Source organism: Tachypleus tridentatus, chromosome 11 (genome assembly GCF_004210375.1).
Source record: "Tachypleus tridentatus isolate NWPU-2018 chromosome 11, ASM421037v1, whole genome shotgun sequence".
Taxonomy (NCBI): Eukaryota; Metazoa; Arthropoda; class Merostomata; order Xiphosura; family Limulidae; genus Tachypleus; species Tachypleus tridentatus.
In genome coordinates this window covers 34,199,043-34,224,973 of record NC_134835.1, presented here as the reverse complement: position 1 = coordinate 34,224,973, position 25,931 = coordinate 34,199,043, and the positions used below count along the sequence as shown (strand labels likewise).

The 25,931-nt window shown below is 34.9% G+C and overlaps 2 protein-coding genes across 11 annotated transcripts; one reads left to right on the top strand and one right to left on the bottom strand.

The window, feature by feature from the left end:
• The first annotated feature begins 1,121 nt into the window (after nt 1-1,121).
• Nucleotides 1,122-23,102, top strand: LOC143231903 (uncharacterized). 10 transcript variants are annotated; one of them, XR_013017277.1, is made up of 5 exons: nt 1,345-1,892; nt 4,384-4,517; nt 4,855-4,930; nt 6,378-6,546; nt 19,933-23,102. XR_013017277.1 is itself a non-coding variant. In XM_076466712.1 (3 exons), exons 2-3 carry the CDS (start codon nt 1,797-1,799, stop codon nt 20,046-20,048), a joined length of 216 nt encoding a protein of 71 aa, XP_076322827.1. In that variant the 5' UTR covers nt 1,122-1,310; nt 1,753-1,796; the 3' UTR covers nt 20,049-23,102. The 10 variants fall into 10 exon arrangements, 1 of the variants encoding a protein (XP_076322827.1); XR_013017281.1 differs by lacking the exons at nt 4,384-4,517; nt 4,855-4,930 and adding an exon at nt 1,126-1,310 and having other exon boundaries at nt 1,753-1,892; XR_013017279.1 differs by having other exon boundaries at nt 1,450-1,896; nt 4,384-4,930.
• On the bottom strand, nt 18,783-25,301 carry LOC143231902 (sulfotransferase ssu-1-like). The gene is made up of 2 exons (XM_076466711.1): nt 24,405-25,301; nt 18,783-19,207 (listed from the first exon to the last, which is right to left on the bottom strand). The coding sequence occupies exons 1-2, from the start codon at nt 25,291-25,293 to the stop codon at nt 19,155-19,157; spliced, it is 942 nt and encodes a 313-aa protein (XP_076322826.1). The 5' UTR covers nt 25,294-25,301; the 3' UTR covers nt 18,783-19,154.
• Nucleotides 25,302-25,931: the final 630 nt, after the last annotated feature.

Here is a 25,931-nt window from a genome sequence, read left to right as displayed (position 1 = left end):
TCTCTTATATCTAATTCTTGAAACAATTTCTCTTTTCACAACACTGAATTAACTAAACAATGAAGGGCCACTGATTTACGAGTGTATTATACATTACACAGCTATTTCAGTGTAATGGCAAACATTTTGTTTGTTATTTGATGCAGTTAAAAACATTATTTAAAAAAGTTAAAACTATATATTTTATTGATAAATTTTGTTACTTGTCTTGTTGAATTGTACGTTTTTGTCATATAAAGGACTCATTGTTGTGTAAAGTTGGGTTATTTGAGGTTAATAGTTATCAGTATTATTTTATCTGCCTTCTATTAAAATATTTCGATATTTGAAACTTTTAACTTGTAAAATTCGTTTTTTTTAGTTTGACTTTATATTAAAACATTAAAATAAATGTTATCTGTACCTGCAGATTTTAGCATTGAAATTCCATAGACTGACCGCTGTCCCAACCGGACAATGTTTGGTTGAATATAATACGCATTGATTTTCACATTACGTTTTTAATACAAGTATTCGACCATTATTACTAGAGCGAAATGGCAAATTTATGGAAAGAAATGAGATTACTTTTTTACCTCAGCTGTATTTTCATTAACATATTTTGTTAGGGACAACTCTTTTCTTGCAAAGTTTTCATACAATGAATGGTAATTTGTGATTCTCGACTTTGAACTTTGGTATCCATATCTACAGAGTAGCATAATTTCATTTTACTGTAACACGTGTGGTTTGAGAATCGCTTGATCCAATGATAACAAATCTCCACTGTTGTACTAGTCATACCAAAATTATATAATGAACAGTGCTTCTATGGGTAACTTTATCGTTCCTAGTCTGTAGTTTGGACTTTAGTACAGCGATTTGTTTCTCTCTCATTTACATATTTGTTACATATCAAGAACTGTTGTTTCTTTATTTTTAAAAAAGTAGACATTAAAATTAATTTCTTTTTATAATGCCACTTATTTCTATACTTTAATATTATATTTTTGTTTTTTAGTGTATTTTGTAAAATCAATAAACAAAATACTATAGGCTCGCATTATATATGAGGTTTATTTGGTTTGTTTAGAATTTCATGTAAAGCTACTTAAAGGTTATTAGAGCTAGCCATCTCTAATTTAGCAGAGTAAGAATGTAGTTAGTTGCTACTACTTACCGCTAACTCTCGAGCTACTCTTTTACCAATGAATAGTGGGATTGAGCGTCACTGGAAAGGCAAGTGTGTTTGGTGCGCTGGGGATTCGAACCCACAACCTTCAGATTAGGAGACGAACGCCTTAACCCACTTGACTATGCTATGAGGTTTAGTAAGTTGTTTTACATATTTTGTGGTTTTAAGTTTCATCGATGTTACTGTAGATAGAATTTTTGCTGACACTGAGGGTCTGAATTTTGCTTCTTCCCGTAGTGTCATTTTTTCAGCATATATTATTAAAATGTACATTTTTTGTTATCTTTTCAAAAATTGTGACCTATGTGTGCATTGAAAATAATCCTTTATTTAAACGTTCTTTTATGTATGTATTAATAAATTTCAATACAAAGTGGATACCGAAAAGGTAGCTTTTTATTTTGTAAGTGAGAGGGCGAATGTCAGTATGTATGGTAGCTGTAAGGGTTAGTAAGACTGGTACAAAGAGGCAGAGGTTGATTAATATTGTAGTGTTACCACTAATACTAGAAATATAAGCAATATTGTAAAATTCTAGGTTATACCTTAAACTTTTTATAATAAATTTTCGTAATTAGTTTGCTAACGAAACGAAGAACAGACTACACATTTGGCTGAGAAAATGGTTGACATTTCTGGGAGTGGACATAATGGACCGATCGAACACGGATTTAGTAACTGGGTGTTTGTTGTTCCTACCATTATAACAGTTATTTTAGTAGGTAGGACCTAGGCTGATGTCATTAAAACTATGACTAAGCTTAGTCTTTATAATTATTATAATTTTTTGAGCCTATGCCTAAAACTAGATTTAATAATTTCGGATGAGCAAATGGTGGGGTATATTTTTAAATCAGTCTTGTGAACATGAAAATTGAATTGGTAAAAACGTTGCTCCTTCAGTGGCATTACTTTTGAAGGTTTACACTTCATTATTTTTATAACATGAACTGCACGTGCAGCCTCAGTCAATAAATGTTAACTCTTATTTCAAAACTTAGGCCTTGATTTTGTTTTTACCTTTCTTTTATGAAAATTAAAGTGTCAAATTAAAAGAAATTCCAAAGTTTAGAGCAAAATTACGTTAAGAAAATTGCAGGTTTAATTTTCTTAGGAGAGGGCATGAATCGAGAGCCTAAGTGTATAACTAATGTGACAACTAGTGTTATACGTTAGCAATTGTTAAAAATACTGTTATCTGTTAGTTTATTAATTAGATTTGAAGATCTTAACCCTCTGCATTATTATAATGGTTTAACTGATCATTTGAACTTGAAATGCACTTTGAACAATGTTAAGTTAAAATGTACAGTAACTCCTCCCTGGACCTGATTGTTGGATGTAAGACCTCACAATCTAATTGGTTCATACTTTGTACTAATGAGAACCTGTTAAATTCATGTTAAATATGTATTTTATATGTCTCATGGAATGTTGTGATGTTTTATGTATGACTTCCTATTTTTTATTTTTTTTAGGTCATTAATTTTATTATTTAATATGTGAACCTAAAGGTCATTGACTTCAAACCTTTTTTGCCACATAAACTCTCTAAGAACTTAACAAGATTTTTGTAACCAACATTTCTTTGCTTTTTATCTTTACACAAAACTACGCAAGGGACATCTGCACTAGCTGTCCCTAATTTAGCAGTGCAAGATTAAAGGGAAGGCTACTAGTCATCACCACCTACTGCCAACTCTTGGGCTACTCTTTTATAAACAAATAGTGGGATTGACCGTAACATTATAACACCCACATGGGTGAAAGGGCGAGCATATTTGGTGTGACAGGGATTGGAATCCGTGATCTTCAGATTACTAGTCGAGTGCCTTAACCACCTGGCCATGCAGGGGCCAGTTTAACTGGTAAACAAAAAAGTGTATTTAAATTAAGTAGTAGTAAATAAAGAAAGTAATTGAAGAGTGAGGCAGCAATATATGAATGTTGAGTGTGTCTGATGAAATATATCAGTAATTCACAACATCTGTCCCTAGAGTTTTGAAAAAAGGTTTTTTTTTATCTTTTTCAAAAGTTCTCGCATACCTCTGGTGGTAGGTGTACCATAGATTAGGAACCATTGCCATAGATCACTGGAAACCTGTTTCATTTTGATTTTGTTTCTTATTTGATGCAATTGATAACATTATTTAAAAAAAGTTAAAACTATATATTTTATTGATAAATTTTCTTGTTTGTCTTGTTGAATTGCAAGTTTTTTGTCATTATAAAGGATTCAATGTTATGTAAAATTGAATTGTTTTAGATTAGCAGTTATCAATATTATTTTATGTGCCCTCTATTAAAATATTTTGATATTTGAAACTTTTAACCTGTAGCATTCATTTTTTCAGTGTGACTTCATATTCTTTGACATTAAGCATTTTCCTAGTGTGTGTGTGTGTAGAAATATTGCTTTTTCCTTTATAATACTGTTATTTATATCACTTATGCCATAAACGTTGAATATTAATGTAAATTATATATTTTAATATTTATGTATTTGGTATCTTCTGTTGTTTTGGATAAAAGTTTAATGTATGCAGAGCAATTTTGTATGTTTATTTGGTGGATATTTTTTTTTGTGGGCCAATGCGACAAGTAGGTTGCACAATGTAGGTTTAAGGAGGGAGAAATTATTCACACATTCAAAAGGGTGTGAAAAAGGGATTAACATTCTTAGAGTAACTGTGGAATAGAAAGGTAAGTTAAGCATTCTGGCAAAAACAGACAAAATGAGAGAAGAAAAGGTAAGAGAGACTTTTGTAGATTATGAAGTTCTTGTAGTTGGGGTTTGTTTAACATGCTGGCTCCCATACGACTCACTGGTGGGTCATGATAGTCTTTCAGTAAGACACACATGACCCACCAGTGAGTTATGCTTTATTTTCTTTTTAAAGGGCCACTTATTGGCTCGGACACAAAGGCTACATATACTCTTCCTAAAAATGTAATTGTAAAATGACTAGGGAGAACCTTAGAAGTATTGGCAAAATAGGCTTGGGAGCCAGTGTGTTAATAAGCATATAGAAAGAATATCTTATGAAGCTAATAATTAAAAAACATACATAATGAATGATGATGAGATGGTTAGGTCTTCATCAGAGGTTCTGTAGTGTATGTAGGAGCTAGTGAAGATGAGATGCACTGATAAGGTTTAGAGATTGTTATAGTATTTAAGAAATGGAAACAAAATTTGTTTTTCACAGAATAGATAGGATGAACTTTCAATCTGGAGGCTGCATTAAATGGAAAAGGATGGATGGAAGAATTTCTGGGAGCTGATATTTGTGGCCCTGGTTGTAAACTTGGTTTTTTCAAGTTTTTTTTTAGTTACAGTGAGGTAAAAATGAATTTTGGTGTGAATAATCACAGCATAGTTAAATTTGGTGTTCCATTGTATGTTGACTTCATAGTTAATACAGTTTTAGTTCTAAATTTTCAAGGTGCTTGTTTTGAGACTGTGATGCAGAAATTAGCTTTAATTGATTTGGTAGCAGAGTCAATTGGAATTCTGAATAAATGTAGGATAATTTCAAGGACCAATTGGTTTTAAATAATGTTAGACATGTTTTTCAACAATAAAGAAAACCACATTGAAGCCCAGACTTAGTGCAGTAGTTATGGCTTAACTATATGTATATGTACATCATGGATGAAATTTGAGAGAAACTTTATAGCTTCAGGAAATTTCAACTGAAGGCCAGGATGCAAAATTTGTGAAGAACAGCTGGCATTTCTGTGGGAACATCAAAGGTAAGCAGAAAGCTAGAATTGGACTTTTGAAGGATAAAGGTACAGTTTTTGATGACTGTGAGTTAATAAGGTTTTATCAATGGTTTTCACCAGGGAAGATATGGATTCCTGGTTCTGTAAGTTAGTTTCAAGGATGTATTTCATGAGTACGTGAGATACAAGCATCAGTCTAGGGCTTCTTCAAAAATAAATCTTGAAATTTAGTTGAAAGTGAAGACTTATGAGTGTGCCAGTATTTATTGGTTTTAAAAAAGGTTAAAGATCATATTTTTGAGCTACATACTTCCATTTTTGGTGCATCATTCAACAGGAGACATTTCTCTGAAGATTGAATGGGTGGATAAGACAACTTCAGCTTTTAATGTGGAGAGAGAAGTATTTTTCAGATAATTTTAAACCAGTTAGACTTACTTCAATGGAGGAAAAAACTTCAAAGAAGTTGACAAAAGGTGCTTTGCAGGGTGTTTGAAGTTGCATTTCTTGTCAGACAGCTAAAATAAATTTACATGTGGAAAATATTGTATTATTTACACACTAATTTATTTTCTTTTTTGAGGATCTGCCACTTATCTAGATGAGGGTAAGATCTGGTTTTGATTTTCAGAAAAGGTTTATTTAGTGCTTTATGAAAGATTGCTGAAAAATATGTTGATCAGAGAATGGAATATGCTAGTTAGGTAGATGAAAAGTTGGCTGGGTAGGCAAAAAAAAACATTAATGGAGTTTAGTTTGACTTGAGTAATGTTAGAAGTACCATACCTCAAAGATCTGTTCTTCCACATTATTGCTAGTATTCCAACATTAAATATAGTGATAGAGCTCAGTTGGGAAATTGGTTAACTTTGATAGTATTGAAAATGCTAGGTCTTGCTTGTTGTAATGGGGATACTATAATTTTACAGAAAGACTTAAGATTAGTTGATTAATTTGACAAGTACGTGTCAGATGTCATTTAATTATGAAAAATGTAGGGTTGTGTATGTTGGTTCTCTTAATAAATTATATTAATTATACTAGAAGATCTAAAATTTTGTGGTAATAATTACAATGAATAAAAAAAGTCTTAATCATGATAACCAGAACCCTCATAAAAGTATGATTGAAGGAAAGGATCTCATAGAGTTGGTTGATGTAGTCGTAATTTTTCAACGTATACCACGTTGGAGAAATATTCCCAAGATCTAAGATGTAATGTTTTGTTGTATATGTTACCTGTTAAGTCTTATCTGAAATATTGTGTAGTTATGGTTCTCATTGGGATGAACATATGAATTCTAGGAGAAGGGTCAGAGACAGATCAGTAAGTTTTGGTGGTATAGTTGGTCATTTAAGATCTCTTAACTTTTTCTTTTATGATCATGGATGTTCCAGTTAAAATATTCAGCATTTTTTATACATATAATTGATGATGTTGATGTATTTTATTTTTTTCATGTTGATTTCTGAGGGCCGTAAGACAGGAACAAGAAGTTGTAATTTAAAGACCTAGAAAGGCTAGAGACGTCTCCAGTTATGTTTGTTCAATAGGGTGTTCATTTGTGGAACAAATTTCAATCAAAAGTAGAAGAGACAACAACTTTTAAAGAGCTTGAAAAAAGGGTTGATGAATACCTGAGGTATCTGGCCTGGATTTATTAATTCATTTTTGTTTATTGTGATGGTTAGGAGTTAGGGCACCCTTGGACTCAAAGGTTCCCTGATGTTCTTTGATATCTAGGGTATGGTCTGTCTTACCCTAACCAGTTTTTCTAGTTAATTATCTTATTTTGCTACAATAAGTTTATTTCTGTATTATCTTGGTTACTGGAAGCTTCTGAATATGTTTAGTAATTTTCATTTTTCAACATTGTAATTTGTATTATTCCATTTTCAGACCAATCTAACTCTTCCAAAAGTCAGACTGATGGCTAAGGGTTAAATCTGTTGTCACCTAATTATGTTATTTCAGATTGATACTGAGATAAAAAATTTGTGATTTTCATTATATTTGTCATAAGGCATTATTTTAGGCCTACTATACTTGTTTTACATTACATTTTTCATCTAGACTATTATGGGCTTTCAAGAATTAGAATAGTGTTATAAAACAGTATTTCAACCACACTCTGTACATCACATCCATTGCTAGTAATGCATTTTGCTCAATTCAGAGTTCTTTAGATGGAATACAAAAGATCAACAGTAATTTGAATACTATATATGTAGGTCATTTATTAGAAAAACAGGCATAGTGTAAATGCCTTCTAGAAGCAAGTGAAGCATGGTATTTGTCATAAGACATTATTTTAGGCTCACTATATATTTATTTACACATTCTAAATCTAATCCCAAATTGATTTCCAAGAATTAGAAGAATATACAACAGTATTTCAACCACACTATGTTCATCATATCTACTGCCAGCAATGCATTTCCCCAATTCTACAACTCTTCAGGCCAGCCGAGATATGTTTGTTGCACATATTTGATGGTGAGCTGTTAGGTCTTTATGTAACTTCTTATTTTTGTAAATTTGATAAATGTAGATGATGGAAAATTTTGATTATTTTGGTTCATAACTCTTATGATTAGATTGAAATCTGGCATCACTTTTGTCACCTGGATATAGTAACTCTAGCCATGTGGTCTGAAATTCAGTAGAAAATAACTGGTATTCGCTTAAGCAGAATTATTCTTGTCATTAATGTGTGTCTGCTTATTATAACTGCAAATTATATGTAGTTTTATGACTAAAATCATTATCTGTAATTTAAAAGAGAAAATTACACTAGAGAAAACTTGAGAATAAATGAAACAATCTATAAGAATGATTTGTCATCATGAAAATAAAAGATATTTGATACCATAGGATGACATTGTCAAACCAAATATTGCAATAGTAATGGTGTGTTGTTTTCAGAGGTCTGTTATCCATCTTGGACATACCATGGCCATGAAGGGTTACATCTATTCAAGTGTACATTTCCCAACTTCACATATCACCATTCACTGTAACATTTTAGAATATGTGCATCATGTTACTTGTAACTTTTTTATACTCAAAAGCAACGTTGGGGACTTAAGTTTAAACTTGTTCCTAATTGAATTAATAAAGCTGATAACCTGCTTTAGGTACTTCTTTGTCTTATATGTATTTGGCAACTTAATCTTTTCTCTCGAAAAATTTTGGGTGATTTTGATAACATAAATGTTGACTTTCAGGAACACTCACAAGAGTCTAACAAGAGATTGACTCTTTCATGGCTATGGAAACATCCACTTCCAGTGCACTGGCATGGAAGATTAGAATTTTGTAATGTCATGAGGGAAAGATATTTCCTGTTTAACCTTCCCATAACTGTTTCATATAACAAAATAAATATATAATTTTTTTTATTGCATATCTCAAACTAAATGTGCCACTTGCAAATTTATAAATGTGGCAATCGCAGAATAATTAACAAATTGAACCCTGGGAGAATGTGACTATTGAAACCCCTCATGAGTGTCTCTTGGACATTTGCTGTTTTACCTTATGTTATTGACTTGTACAAAATTTGAATGTTTTCAAACCAAAAGGTTATTCTGTTCTTTTTATAAAACTGGTAAGGCTTCATTTATAGCTATGTATGTGTGTCCTGGCATGGCCAGATGGTTAGGGTGCTCAACTCACAATCTGAGGGTCACAAGTTTGAATCTCCATCACACCAAACATGCTTGCCTTTTCAGCCATGGAAGTGTTGTAATGTAACATTCAATACACTAGTCATTGGTAAGAGAGTAGCCCAAGAGTTGGCAGTAGGTGGTGGTGATAGCTGCCTTCGATCTATTCTAAAACTTCTAAATCAAGGATATGGCTAGCACAGATAGCCTTCATGTAGTTTTGCATGAAATTCAAAAACAAAAACAACCCCCCGTCAATGTGGATTCCTGTATGTGGTGAGGGGACCTCCCAGGGAAGGTTCTGTTTTTTCAGTTTTCCTCCTCTGGGATCTAAACATCCACCCACTTGTTTGCTGTGTGTGGCAACTCGTGTAGGGGAGAAGAGGATCCTGGCGGTTGAGGGGTCCAACCCTAACACACCACTTTAACCTTGACTTCCTGTAGATGGATGCCCTTGGGGTGGCCCCCCTTGGGTCAGTTGGCTGGTCCACTCGGGCTAGGGTCAACCAAGTACCAGTGTTGGATGTTCTCAGGAGGTGTTGTGGACATTATATCTGATGCTGGTGTTTGGGTATAGTGCTCACGAAACCATGGCGTTGCTGCAGTGTCCGTGTTTAACATTGTAGTGCATCCCCTTGTAGGGCTTCATGGTGGGTTGGGTCAGTGGGCACAGAAATTTCCCTTTCTTTATTATGGATACTCCAATCAGAAATCTTAATAAAAGGGTGAAAAAAACAGTCTATAGGTAAACGACCACGTCTTGAAGATTTTGAGCAGCAATCCTCACCATCTGTACCACCTGTTGTACCTCATTTTCTTATATTGCATTCACTTTCAGGCAAACCCTTGAGGCAAATGTCTCACTTTTCCATTCAGAAGAGAGTAGAGGGACTTGCTGGCTCTCCAAAGTCAGGAAAGAAGCTTAGATCTGGTGACATATTGGTGGAAACATCCACATCTCAACACAGTGAACTCCTGTTGCATTCAAAGGCAATTGGGGATATACCTATTGAGGTTACACCTCATGCTACTTTGAATTCATCACAAGGAGTTATTGTTGAGAGGGATTTGAAGAACATCCCAGAGTCTGAGATTCTTGCTGGTTTCTCCACCCAAGGAGTTCCTGCAGTGAGGCGTATATACACTCGCAAAGATGGAATTATGGTGCTGACCAATGTCCTCATTCTCATATTTACGTCACCACGTCTGTCTGCCGCCATCAAGGCAGGTTACCTTAATTGCAGGGTACAGCCATACATTCCAAACTCTCTCTGATGTTTCCAGTGTCAACAGTTCGGTCACTCAAAGACATCATGTCGTGGTTCCTTGACATGTGCTCATTGCAGTTGTAAGGACCATGATGCCTACGAGTATGAAACAGACCCTCATTGCATCAATTGCAATGGCTCTCACCTGTCCTACTTTCGTTCTTGCCCTAAATGGTTGGAAGAAAAAGAGATGCAGCATTTGAAAACGATTCATAACATTACTTCTCCTGAGGCTCGAAAATTGCTGTTCACCACCTCATCTCGGATGTATGCTGCTGCACTTTGTTCCACAACAACAGTGGAAGTGCAGACAGATCTCTCTGTGCCTTCAAAAGAATCGTTCTCCAAACAAATGAAAAGTCTTTTGACCTCCATAGTTAAAAAAGTTGATGAATTAACTTTAACACCTATTTCTGTCCCTTATATACAATCCACCAAACCCCAAGATCCACATCCTTTGGTTCCAGGTACAGGCATTTCCTCGGATACATATTCTTCTCCCACCCCAAGTTGCAAAACAATCATTCATTCATGTCTTCAGGCTGTGGAATTCCCTTCCAACAGCAAAGACCTGCCCAATTGACCCAGGGCAGGATCCATGAAGGTTGATAGACAACCCTCGAATAAAGAAAAAGAAAAAAAAAATGTAGTCGAAAATAGAATAGCTCTCCACCAAATTTGCCTACACATAAATAAAAATGGCCACCCTGATACAATCTGGATGACATCAAAACACTGATTGCTTCCTACCATCCTGTTTGTCTTTCTCTACAGGAAAAATTTCTGAAAATCTCCAATCCTTTTGGCAAGTTTTCATTATACAGAAACGACAGGCTGTGTGATGAACGAGTGCATGGAGGGGTGGCACTGTTGATTGATCAGCATGTGCCCACCCTATCTTTGCCACATAACACACTCTTGGAGGTCATAGCCATCCGTGTTTCTTTGGGTCATACCATCACTGTTTGCTCTCTCTACCTGTCGCCTGGAGAGACATATGATCAATCAGACCTTGATGCTGCCATTGAACAGTTGCCATCTCCCTTTTTCATCCTGGGGGACTTTAATGGACATCATATCCTCTGAAAAAGTGCTGATATTGATAGCATTGGTTGTTCTGTAGAGCATATGCTTTCTGGTCACAACCTTTCTCCTTTCAATACTGGTTCTTCCACTTATTTTCATGCACCTAGTCAGTCCTTTACTGCTGTTGATCTCTCAATTTGCTCCTCTTCATTATTTTCCATTTTTCATGGAAGGTTGACAATAATCCACGAGGCAGTGATCATTTTCCTCTAAACTTGAGAGAGACTGGACGTGGCTGGATTGGCCAAACTGGCCTTCTTTCACTGCTCTTGCAGAACTTGATTCTGTCATCGTCTGTAAGCCATCAGTAGACGACTGTCTGGCAGCAGTAACTGACTGTATTATACAAGCAGCTGCCTAATGTATTCCTAAATCCTTGACACGTTTTTTCCACTATATCCTCATCCATGGTGGAATCTTGTCTGTCACATGGCACGGAAAGCTCAAAAATGAGCCTGGGATACTTTCCATAGATATCCCACACTTTCCAGCAGACCTGTGCTCTTGCTTGATGGGTAAGATGTCAAAGCCAGAAGGAATCTTGGATTAAGTTGAGGACAAGATTTGAAAGGTCAGTGGGCAATATAATTCTGTCCCCCTCTCACTCTCTGATGGCCAGGAAGTGGCTGATACCTGGTGCATCACCGATACTCTAGGTGAAAGCGTTTGCCATATATCTAGCACTTCTGCTTCTTCTTTCACCTTCTTAGCTATTAAGACTTGGATAGAGCAATCACCTCTTTCCTTTCCAGCTGATTGTATCTATGACTATAATTGTCCCATTACACTGGTGGAACTCAAACTGGCAGTACATCGGTTGAACCTTATGACATGCTGTGCCATCTATCTCCTGCTTCTCTTGCTATTCTTATCACTGTTTTTAACAGAATCTGGCAGGAGAAAGTTTTTACTGATGTCTGGTGCCAGGCTATTGTCCTACCTTTCTCTAAGCCTGGGAAGGATCTCAAGATTCCTTCAAACTACCATCCAATTTCTTTAACAAGCTGTCTCTGTAAGACCTTAGAGAGGATGGTTAATGCATGTCTTGTTTGGTTCCTCGAATCAAACAACCTCTCGCCCACCCAGTTTGGATTCTGACAACAGCGCTCCACGATGAACCACCTGATTTGACTTGAAACGTCAATCAGAGAAGCCTTTCTCAAATGACAACATCTTGTATCAATATTCTTTGACATTGAGAAGGCTTATGATACAACATAAAGGTATGGCATCTTGTGACACCTCCATATGTATATGTTACGTGGCAATTTGCCCATTTTTATTAAACATTTTTTAATGTACTGGAGATTCTGAGTTTGTGTGGGTTCGACATTTTCCCATTCTTTTCTACAGGAACTTGGAGTCCCTCAGGGCTTTGTTCTAAGTGTCACACTTTTCAGTATAAAAAATAATGCCATCACTGAACAACTCCCTCTCACTGTTGCAAACTGGCTCTATATTGACAACTTTCACATCTCATGTCAGTCGTCGAACATGAGGTATATTGAGTGGCATCTACAGAATGTCCTCAATTGTTTACTTTTGCCACCAATGGCATATTCACCTTGATCCTGAACTCCGTATTTGTGAAGTTGTGCTGCCTGTGGTCCCTGAGACAAAGTTCTTTGGGCTTATCTTTGACTGTAAGCTGACATTTATATCACACATGAAGCAGCTACGGGTCAAATGTATAAAAACACTGAACATCCTCTTTGTCCTCCCTTCCACCACTTAGGGAGCAGATCGATATTCTGTGCTAAAGATATTTTGTGCTCTTATTCGATCGAACCTTGAATATGGATCACTGGTCTATGGCTCTGCCAGACCCTCGGCCTTAAAGATGCTGGACCTCATTCATCATCAAGGACTTCAGCTCTGCACTGGAGCTTTCTGCACTTCCCCAGTTCAGAGCTTATGCATAGAGGCTTATGAACCTTCTTTGCACCTCTGCTATTTGCAACTGTCTTTACTATATGCTTTGAAACTTCATTCCTTACAAAAGCATCCCACCTGGAGTTATGTTTTCCTTCCTCAGTGGGCCTTACTTTTTCAGACCAGATGGTCTGCCATTGCTTCGTTTGGCCTTCGCATCCAGGTGCAGTTGGATGAATTGGGTCTGTCCTTGGATGGCATTGCTGTATCCACTGGTTAGCCCATCCTACCATGGCTTCTTACAGTCCCCAATTGTGACCTATCTTTAAGTCATCTGAGAAAAGTAGACACTCCTGATTGGAAATACTGTCTGCTATTTGCTGAACATCGTTCGGACCATCCTTCCATTCCTATTTATACAGATGGTTTGAAATCAGGTTTGGTGGTTGCACACAGAATCTACAGCTTCTGTGTTCACAACTGAACTGTACACCATTTCTCTTGCCCTGGATCACATAGAAGCTAAGCAGTACTCCAACTGCACTATTTATACTGATTTGCTTAGTTCTCTACTGGCCCTTGAATTGCTTCATGTTGGTTCACACCCTGTTTTTACCGATATTCAAAACCGACTGGCCCATTTCTCTTTAACATTTACTTCTATCCAGTTTTTCTGGATACTGGGCCATGTTGGTATTCACAGGAACGAGCTCGCCAACAGTGCAGCTAAATCTATCTGCTCTGGCACTATCACTGCTGTGCCTGTCCTATACATGGACTGTGGTCCTGTATTTGAGGCTCGGTTCCGTGCCAGCTGGCAGTCGACTTGGAGTGAGCAACGTTAAAAAAAGCCTTTCCAAATAAAACCCTATATTGGACACTGGTCATCTTGCTTCCATAAGGATTGGAAAGATGAAGTTCTTCTAACTAGACTACGCATTGGTCACAGTTTTTAACTCATCATTTACTTTTATCAGGAACTGAACACCAGTGTGTAGTTCATGTAACACTCAGATCACAATAAGCCACATTTTACTTTCTTGTCGTTGTTACGACTCTCAACGATGGCACCATTTTAAACATGTTCTGTCCCAAGGTTTGTCCATAACATTAGACAGTGTTATTGGTGATGGTGACACTGTGTCCACCTTTGTAATGTTTTTAGTTTTTTAAAGGCTATCAATTTTTTAATGCCATTTACGTTTTTTATTTTATACATTACACCTTTTTAATGTGGCTCCCTTTTAAATATCACAGTTCATCCAGTTTCATTTGAAATTAGAAACTGGCCTGTTATTGTCTCCTGTACTACAGTTTGGGTGTTAATATCTGGAAAGAATGCAGTGACAAATTACTAACTACAATACACTGTTATTGTCTCCTGTACTACAGTTTGGGTGTTAGTATCTAGAAAGAATGCAGTGACAAATTACTAACTACAATACACTGTTATTGTCTCCTGCACTATAGTTTGGGTGTTAATATCTAGAAAGAATGCAGTGACAAATTACTAACTACAATACACTGTTATTGTCTCCTGTACTACAGTTTGGGTGTTAATATCTAGAAAGAATGCAGTGACAAATTACTAACTACAATACACTGTTATTGTCTCCTGCACTATAGTTTGGGTGTTAATATCTAGAAAGAATGCAGTGACAAATTACTAACTACAATACACTGTTATTGTCTCCTGTACTACAGTTTGGGTGTTAATATCTAGAAAGAATGTAGTGACAAATTACTAACTACAATACACTGTTATTGTCTCCTGTACAACAGTTTGGGTGTTAATATCTAGAAAGAATGCAGTGACAAATTACTAACTACAATACACTGTTATTGTCTCCTGTACTACAGTTTGGGTGTTAATATCTAGAAAGAATGCAGTGACAAATTACTAACTAGAATACACTGTTATTGTCTCCTGTACAACAGTTTGGGTGTTAATATCTAGAAAGAATGCAGTGACAAATTACTAACTACAATACACTGTTATTGTCTCCTGTACTACAGTTTGGGTGTTAATATCTAGAAAGAATGCATTGACAAATTACTAACTACAATACACTGTTATTGTCTCCTGTACCACAGTTTGGGTGTTAGTATCTGGAAAGAATGCAGTGACAAATTACTAACTATGATACACTGTTATTGTCTCCTGTACTACAGTTTGGGTGTTAATATCTAGAAAGAATGCAGTGACAAATTACTAACTAGAATACACTGTTATTGTCTCCTGTACTACAGTTTGGGTGTTAATATCTAGAAAGAATGCAGTGACAAATTACTAACTACGATACACTGTTATTGTCTCCTGTACTACAGTTTGGGTGTTAGTATCTGGAAAGAATGCAGTGACAAATTACTAACTACGATACACTGTTATTGTCTCCTGTACTACACTTTGGTGTTAATATCTAGAAAGAATGCAGTGACAAATTACTAACTACGATACACTGTTATTGTCTCCTGTACTACAGTTTGGGTGTTAATATCTAGAAAGAATGCAGTGACAAATTACTAACTACAATACACTGTTATTGTTTCCTGTACTACAGTTTGGGTGTTAGTATCTGGAAAGAATGCAGTGACAAATTACTAACTAGAATACACTGTTATTGTCTCTTGTACTACAGTTTGGGTGTTAATATCTAGAAAGAATGCAGTGAAAAATTACTAACTACGATACACTGTTATTGTCTCCTGTACTACAGTTTGGGTGTTAATATCTGGAAAGAATTCAGTGACAAATTACTAACTACAATACACTGTTATTTTCTCCTGTACTACAGTTTGGGTGTTAGTATCTGGAAAGAATTCAGTGACAAATTACTAACTACGATACACTGTTATTGTCTCCTGTACTACAGTTTGGGTGTTAGTATCTAGAAAGAATGCAGTGACAAATTACTAACTACAATACACTGTTATTGTCTCCTGTACTACAGTTTGGGTGTTAATATCTAGAAAGAATGCAGTGACAAATTACTAACTACGATACACTGTTATTGTCTCCTGTACTACAGTTTGGGTGTTAATATCTGGAAAGAATTCAGTGACAAATTACTAACTACAATACACTGTTATTGTCTCCTGTACTACAGTTTGGGTGTTAGTATCTGGAAAGAATTCAGTGACAAATTACTAACTACGATACACTGTTATTGTCTCCTGTACTACAGTTTGGGTTTTAGTATCTAGAAAGAATTCAGTGACAAATTACTAACAACGATACACTGTTATTGTCTCCTGTACTACAGTTTGGGTTTTAGTATCTAGAAAGAATTCAGTGACAAATTACTAACTACGATACATTGTTTTTGTCTCCTGTACTACAGTTTGGGTGTTAGTATCTGGAAAGAATGCAGTGACAAATTACTAACTACAATACACTGTTATTGTCTCCTGTACTACAGTTTGGGTGTTAGTATCTGGAAAGAATGCAGTGACAAATTACTAACTACGATACACTGTTATTGTCTCCTGTACTACAGTTTGGGTGTTAATATCTAGAAAGAATGCAGTGACAAATTACTAACTACGATACACTGTTGTTGTCTCCTGTACTACAGTTTGGGTGTTAATATCTAGAATGTCTGCATATTTAACGTGTGACCTTCGTTCTTTGATTTCAAAATATTTTCTTGGAAGCAACACTTGCTAGCACCTCAGAGTAAATCGTTTGACAAAAAAAAAAAAAGCATGTAACGATGCCAAAAGCTATATTTTTGACTGAAGTAAATCGTATTCGTTATCTGAGCGATGAATTTATAAGATTTCTTAAGCATTCCAAAGTCGATTTTAATAAAATAATTTGATAATCAGTGAATAGGACTTTCCCAATTTTAATTTATTATTTTCCGATCTAATCAAATAATAAAGGCTATTAGTTAGTCGTTTGACCAAGAGATGACAGCACTGAAAGGAAATGGTGCGTTCTGCTTGCAATGCTTCCATTGACATCGTGTTTGGTTGCATTTTTTGTTTTGTTTTATATTGAGTTTCTTTTTCTTTCACGCACCAAAAGTGGAGAAACCTTATCTGGTAGTAAAACATTCAAATTTTAGGGTTTTTTTCACATCTGGTGTATTAACATACCTTTATAACCAACAATTCGGTGTCAGATTTGGCCTACATATCTCGTATATGCAAACTTATTCAGCAAAAAACGCTCGAATTTGATGAAAATATTTTCGCAGACTTGTACAAGCCTACGTAAGCTATCAATCTGGAATTTTTACTACAGCTTCATCTAAAAGTGGACCGCTTGTATTTTGTTTTATTTGGATTAAAGAAGGCTGGTTTAAAGTTGCAAAACTATGGTGAAAGTATGTGCAGATACATAAATATTGATTAGGTCAAGCAAACTAGGTTAGCAGCTTATAGCTCAAGGTTTTAAAATAACCCTACAGTTGTACAATTATTATTCATTGCCAGCTTGTAAGCTTAAATTTGCTAAATTTTATTAAAGTACTCTAATTAAAGAGTGTTTAGCGTCATGTGACATTTATGTACAAAATGATGATGCTTCATACGGCGAGTGTTGACAAGAAACAGTTAATGTATATTCCATGGCGTTACCATAAGGAAAGTTAACAGTTTTAGAGAGGAAAAGCTACCACCATGTATTTTAAAAACACTATTATGTTCTGAACAGTAGGGTTGCCAGTTTAAGGCTAATGTTGATTGCCATCAAGTGCTCCTTGCTGTAGTTTGTTTGTGTGTATTGACATAAGTCAGGATATCTTATAAAAAACACCTTAGGTGTGAAAAAAGGTTTAGGTGTGCAGCTTAAAGGAATGGAATCGAAACTGGCTGCCAAATTGATACAGCGTTGCTAAGAACTTTAAAGCAAATATTCATTCATTAGGTAGCTCGGTCGCCTGTTTTGTTTTACCCACCGACGTGCTTGAAGTTGAACAAAATCACAGCCTGACTAACTAATGAATGAATATTTGCTTTACTTTTTTTTTTAAATTAATGCTGTAAGCGTAGTTGTCAGTTTAGCCGCCAATTGTGATTACAGTTTTTTAAGTCGCACATTCCAACCATACCTTTTTTTCACACTTAAGGTGTTTTATATTAGATTAGTTTACAAGAATAACAAAAGGAGGTAAAGGCAAATACTTATTAATTGCGTCTGTTGTTTATAAGTGTTGTACTTTATATATCTGTTACTCAAGGTTTTGACACTTAACAGAATCAGTTTTCAGTACGATTCCTTGAGACTTTACGCTCACACACAAGTAAATCGGTAAATGTGATAAGTCTAAGAGCATTAAGTTAAAATCGTAAACTTCAAGTGAATAATTTCGTTTGTAGAAGAAGCATCGACGTTATTTGTTTATTTTTGTGCAAGATAAAACCTTGAAATGAAGTAACGTAGATTTGAAAACAGGAGGGGATTGTGTATACACGATCTCGTGCATCCAGTTCGTTGTTGATTTAAAGAATCAAAGATAAAACCAACAGTATAAGGAGGAATGCAATCTGAACATAGCATATCTATCAGCTTAAAGCCATTGAACTGGAGTTCATTGACGGTAGAAATTTTTCACATTTGAACATTACGGTGTTAAAACTGGTAAAATGGCGTCTATTGTGCAAAATATTAACGTTTGCCATTTCTTTGTTGTCAATTCATACGACCCCATTCTGGCTAACATGCTCTATGCTTTCAGCTGTGGATGCGTTAGAAGAATAACAATCAGTTTCGTTCACTTCAAAGTCAGACAAAGTTCTTAAGGTGACGCGTACTATTCACGCTATGACTTCATTCTGGATAATAAGGCTAAGTGATCTCTTACCTGGCCGTTTGGCCCGAATACCCAAAAGGTACATTCAGGTAGAAAATACCACATAGTGGTTTGTGACATACGTTGTTAAGTAATTCGAATCACGGAAAGTAAATAGATTTAAAGAAATAATCTATAGTATGTATCTTGAATCAGAAGCAATACCCAGGATATTATTTGAGGCAATGCACTTTTTATTCATTTACTCGTATTAAACTTAATATTACAAAATTTGTAAATGAAAATTATTTTGTGTTTACGTATACAACTGTATCGTTGGAGAACACGAGTTTCGTTCTCTTATTTGTTTTACGGTTTGTTGCACACAAGTTTTCCTTTGTAAAGGCCCCGACATGTCCAGGTGGTTAAGGCACTCGACTAGTAATTTGAGGGTCGCGGGTTCAAATTCCCGTCGCACCAAACATTTTTGCTCTTTTAGCCGTGGGGGCGTGTTATAAGTGACGGTCAATTCCACTATTCGTTGGTAAAAGAGTTGCCCAAAAGTTGTCGGTGGATGGTGATGACTAGCTGCCTTCTCTCTAGTCTTACACTGCTAAATTAGGGACGGCTAGTGCACATAACCCTCGTGTAGCTTTGCGGGAAATTCAAATCTGACCAAATTATTTGTAAAATACAGGTTAATATACAACTATCTTTATATCTTTTAACATTTAATAATTAAATAACTGAGGAAATACAACCATATATATTTCAACATCTTGTAACCAAACTCTAACATCTTTAATTGCCATGTTGTTACATTTCACTTCAGTAAGTAGTATTACTCCTTAAAAAAATGGAAACCGTTTAAGAAAAGGTTAAATACGTCGTTTGGCTTCCAGACTTCAAGTTAATGACTGTGGTACAGTGTGATTACAGAAGCCAGTAAAAGAAAGGAGTATAGAGGTATGTTAAGGATATCGTGTCTTGTACTTATAGCAAACATCACGGAGGCGAGAATAACAGACACCATTGCTTCTGTATCTGAGGCTATGTTGCAGCGAACTTGGATTGAAATCGAATAGACGCGCTGAGAGCCACTAATGGACATGTCAGCAAAAATTATTTGATTGAGCTGCAAGCTGTTGAAAACTACGAGGTTGTTGTATTTCCTTAGTTAGTTAATTATTAAATTCTGAAATTGGAAAGACACTTGTATTTTAATCGCTACTGCCATAAAATGGTTTATTCTTTCTACACCTCACGTACTGTAAAATGTATTTCATGTTGATTTGAAGTGGAAATAAGTTTACTTCTCTTATACAATGTTGTTCGTAACTCATTTTTTACATTTCGTTTAGTTACCTCTGCCAAATTTATTTTTCTCCTCATTTAGGGTTTTTCGGCTACAAGCTAGTCAACAACTTAAGACAAAAAGAGCGAATGAAAGAAGAGAAGAAAAAACAGAAAATTCAAAGGAAAGAAAAAGAAGCAAAGAAAAAACTTCGATAATTTTCTCCAACTTATAAACATTTTTATGAGCGACCGCGAAAGTCGTTTTAATGTTAACACTTTTCAACTTAATAGTGTGTAATTTGGCGTCAATAAGTTTTGTTTTACATGTGTGAAAGAGACTTTAAGTGGTACTTCCTTCACACACGAGTCTTACTTAATCAGTGGTGCTGGTAATTAACTCTGTTTTCTTCCATTTGCACACATGTGATTTTATCAGTCAGTTAGAAATCTTTTATCGAATAGTTGAACATTCCTTTTTCCAACAATAAGGTTGTGTTTGTTAGGTTTTTATATGTACGTTTACAGTATACATATATGTCTTTCAACAAGTAATGTGTGTTTATAAATGTCTTTCATTTTCTCAGTTTTATTGTTTAAATGTTCGGATATATAAAAGTTATTACAAACAGCTAAAAATAAGGTGTGTAATATTTTATTAAACGTTTTAATTGATAAAATTTTAATACTTCGAGAAGTGAAATTGCACTTTTTATTGACCAATCAATATATAACTCTTGATCAACGTGAACAAATTTTAATGTGGAGCTTCACAAGAACGTGTGTATTTCGTTACAATATCTAATTACAGACATACCTCACAAAACGTACAATATTTGATTAGACAACCACACCATTTGAATAACATTGCAGTTTAATATTTTGCATTAACAGGTTACATATCAGAATTAACGGAGAATTAATCGCATATTAGAAATAGGAAAAGTTCCGAGTTTCTTGTTTCACAAGACAAATCATTTGCCCTTGTCACTTTTTAAACAAATTCGTACACTCAGTTCTGCAAACGTCTTTGATCTCCGTTTTGAGGGAAAGATGAAATGGAATATTTTATGTCTGAAATTAAGACTCTTTTGTATACAGCCGTGTAGGTGTCTGTGCCAATGTTCGTGAAAATCTCGACACATAAGCCTTAGATTCACCCCCCACATACCACTTCTGATTCCCGTATTTGTGCCCTCATATAAAAGTTTCGAAAATTCTAACTATAGGTGTCTTGAATGAATCGTTACATGTACTAGCCAATCTGTATATTGCGTCATGAGAACATCCAAAATCATTTTGGTCAGCATACGAAGAATTTAAAAAAAAAAAATCTAAACTTGATCTTAGAATATTGTGGATTGTCTTTCCCGGATGTGTTTTTTTTTTTTTTTTTTGGGGGAATTAAAAACCTACGCAAAATGTGAGGTGATTTAGTTAAACATTTTTGGAGGAATTTAAAAACCAAACAAACATAGAAATGTACATACGTAAAAACGAGAAGTTCTATACGCATGACGAATAGAGCCTCCAAAGTCTATTTTGTGTTACAGAGTCTAGTGTATTTCCTACATAAACATAATTAGACAATATAAAGTATAAATCTAACTTTCCTATTTTATGGCTCGATTCACAACCTGCGGATTCGAGTCCGTGTCCTACCATCGAGAGATGCGTTTTATTTTGACGTTAAATCGCATTATTCGTTGGTAAATGAGTAGCCCAAACGTTGGCTGGAGATGGTGCTGACTAGCTGTCTTCCATCTAGCCTTACACTACACAATTAGGGACGGAAAGCGCAGATAGGCCTCGTGTAGCTTTGTGCAATATTCAAACCAACACGGATGTAACTGCTTTTGAAACTTAATCGACCTTTGTATGAATACAACACTAACATTTATGGAAGCAAAAATTAACAACTATGTAGGAGAGAGGAAGAGGTCAAAAATATACTTGACCCCCACAGAGACCGAAACCTTCACTGATCAGGACTTTGAACTTTATCTAGCAGCTGAATTTACTAATAGTGTTAATAAGCGATACATGTACTCTTCATTCAGTAGTAGTTATTAACACCTTAATCATTAGAATAAAGCAGTACTGGTCACTGTGATCAGTGGTGTTACTTTTTCGTATTACTTGGGACATTGTGTGTGTATATACTACTGCTAAATGTATCTGAAACTTCGTGTAGTTATTTGCTACTTGTGGTGCTGCTGTCTCGATGTTACATTTTTTAAAACTTTTAAAGGAAAAACAAGTGTTTCTGGTGAATACGAAATATAATGTAGTTTGAATGCATTCGGTTAACATAGTTTATGGCTAGGTAAGCACTGTAATATATGGTACATTCTAACATCCCAAAAAAATGTCTCTTCTTTTTTTATCCTTCAGTGGGTGAGAGTTTAAGTTACGAACTCACTAAAGTAAAATCTGGTATTCGATTCCTCACGACTAGCAGAACAATGAATAGTTATGCATAAAAAATGAACCTACCTCTACTTGAGATACATGCACGTGTAAATATTTAATTATTCGTGTATTTGAAACGAAACGAATAAATGAATCAGTACATCTGCAGTTATTAGCGAGAAGATGTATTGGTACCTTTTACGGATATCCAAATGAGGTTTCGTTTTAAATAACTTGAGTGAGACCGAGTAAAAGTACGCTTGAAATTTTAAAACAAATCGTAATGGTGTACTGTGTTTTAGCATTGCTCTGATATATGTGGTGAGTAAAACATATTACAAATGTTGTTGGTTGTTAAATAGCTGTAAAGAAACTTCATAATGATTCATACAAGGAATAAGTCATTGAATGAAACAATTCATACGCGATCTATAGAATAGAATTTTGTGTTGAACATTTATTGAAATTCACACACACACGTGTATATATATATGCTTTGTTGTTTGTAATTTTGATGTTTGAACTGTTGGTTGTGTAGAAAAAGGTCGTGTGCTTATTACGTGACTTAATTACTGGAATTTCACCTGATGTTATAAAACCGTTTCAGCAGTATTAAACGCAAACTCAAATTATTGGAGTTTGATTGATTCTATTAGTCAGTTCGTTTTTGAAGTATTAACTTTGTGTTTTTGACGAAATAATATATATAATCTGTATATTTTGTCTAAAAATAAAAAGTATCTACCAACTAAAGAAATGAAATGTTATAGCTACGTCTTATACGAACGTAGACTTATCAGTGAATGAACTTCAATTAACTGTGAAACGTGCAGTCAAAGAAATAAAACGTTTTCGTTGTCATTAATTTGTTTGTTTTCAACTTCGTGCAAAGCTACACCACGGCTGTCTGTCCCTAATTTAGCAAATCTGGGAAGGCAGATAGTCATTACCATTCACTGCTAACTCTTGGGTTACTCTTTTACCAACAAATGGTGGGAGTGACCGTCGCATTTTAACGCTCCCCCGGCCAAAGCGCGAGCATGTTTGATGTGACAGGGATTCGAACCCACGTTGTCATTAATGGAATTAAATTTATTATTGTCGAATAATCCAAAAGAACCCACTAAACAATTTAAACCATTTCAGCACTGGTACCAGGAATTGGATTAATTTGGATTCGACTTCAAAATTACACATATTTGAAGTGAAGTTGGAATTTTAATGAAAATGATGGAACAGTGATAAAAAGAAATAAACTGAGATTTGAAACAAAAACAGAAAGAAAGTTTCCAAAAATTAAAAAGGGAAGAATGAAATATTATAAATTTAAGAGACGAATTAAAAAGAACGAGATATTGTGGACTCGGATAAATTTGATAGAAGATAGAATAGCAAATGTAGAGATTCAATTTTAAAAAGCTAAGGGGTGTGTACAGAGACATTATAACACAAGACTGAAGAACCAGGAACGAAAGGATTATATCACCAGGGTCAACTCAAAAACGTTTCAAATCTTCATGTGAATAACGTGACTTGGTTTGGTAACTATAAACCACCAAAATGAGGTTAAAATATATAAAAACGAGTTTATGCGATATCAAGCAAATTTCTCAACGTAACTTCATTTATTAATTCATTAAAAAACATATCGGCTTAAGAAAATAGCTTTATGTTGATTGATGCAGTTTCTTCTAGCTGCAATAATTCAAAAATTTTGAAACAGCATATATTTACTGAAATATGTATATTCGAGTCATTTATTTCTTAGGCTTTGAAGCTGATTAACTACATACCTTTAGTAACTGTTCCAAAGCGATAAAAATTATATAATTCTTCTTCCATCTTACTAGAAGCACATTATATATTTTAATTATTTAACTTGTAATAAAATTTAAGCAGTGAAGCATAACTCAACTTTGAGCAATGAAGAATATTTTTTGTCAATTAACTGGAGGAATTGTCTTATGTCTGTGCGCTGATATCTAAATAAATTCAATTTAAAATACACATATATGGATATCATAATTGATACCTTAACAATCTAAAAAAAGTTTTTTTAATTACTGTTCTTAAACATTCAACAGTACTAAACATGAAATTAACCCTTTTTTTTTTTATCTCAACTGTTTAGTATATCTTTCCACAAGAGACATATATCTGTACCTTTAGTCTTTTCGTTAATGTGGTCCACGAGTCGCTGGATCTGTTCTTTTGTAAAATAACTTTTCCAATTCCCAACCTTTCCTTCACGGAAAAAATTAACATTTTTGACCACTTTGACGTTTTTATTTTGTTTGAAATTCCTATAGAATGTTAAATCCATTTTGCCCTTCATGTTGTGAAAGTCTGTGATTTCTAAGATTTTTTTCACTAATTTCGGGTCTGTTTCCAACATCGTGTAGAACTGAATTCCCAAGAAGTTAGCAATTTTAAACAGAATTGCCTCAGTATTTGACTTCATTTCTTCGAATGTAATAAACAGAACATTAGCGTCATGACGATGTGGCCACCAGGACAAAAGGTAATCCAAGTAGTTGCCACATTGAATCTCTCCTCGAATGAAGCATTCGAAGTAATCATTGAAGGTTCCGTCAGAAAAATTATAGGTATCAGAAAAGTTTTTGGTATGGTGGTAAAATGAAACACAACAGTCAAATGGATTACGAGCTAAAAATATGTACTTAGCTAGAGGGTGTTTTGGAATGAGATGATACGGTAAATGAACTTTAATAATTCTTGGAGGATTCATATTCTCGACGACTTCCGCTCCAGTTCTTTCCATAAAAGGTGTATGCTCCATCATCATTTCCCAGAAGCTAGGCAAGGGTGCGCCTTTGTTGAAGATTTCCCACACGATACACTGCAACCAAGTTATGCCACATTTAGGATACGCTACAAGAAAAATATCGTCTGGCCTTGCTTTGTAATTTATTGCTGACTGGAAGTTTTCCTGTGTGAAGACTTTACCAGGAATTGGAAATCCTTTCACATAAACTATGTCAGGTTTTTTATACTCCTTCTTGGATAACTGACTACAATGGTCTGTCTGCATTTTGGGTTGAAAATCTGAAGAAAAATCAAACAGTTTTCATAGAATAACATTTCTCAATATATTCAAGAATTTACTACCGAGTGACAAGAGATAGATTTAATTTAACAATTTAATACTTCGAAAGCACGTTGTGCTTTGTTTTTCAGTAAAACCAATTAATTTTTATGTTATTAATTTGAGAGAACATAATCAGTATACTACAACAAGTACATAATTTTATTATCCTTTAAAAGCAATTTATCATTTCAAATAAAACAGAAGAAAAGAACAACTAACATTTGTATATTTCATAGAGCAAGGCCTAGCAATGTCTGTCAGTTAGGAAGTTTGATTAATAACTTATAGGTTTCGGGTTCGACTCCCATCTCTTAACATTTTTTTCCCATTCCATCTGTGGCAATCATTCAATTTAGAGATAAAAATCAGCTTACGCGTCGATGGCGGATGGTGTTGATTAGTTGTCTTCCCCTTAGTTCATCACTTTGAAATAATGAATAGTAAGCTTAGATCTCCCTCGAGTAGCTATAGCAGGGATATTGCAATTTCTTAAATGCTATTTGAGTTGACTCTGAGTGCAACCTTTCCCCTTGTGTGAGAAGAGTTATGAAAACTATATGTGAAGCAATTATGTAATTTTT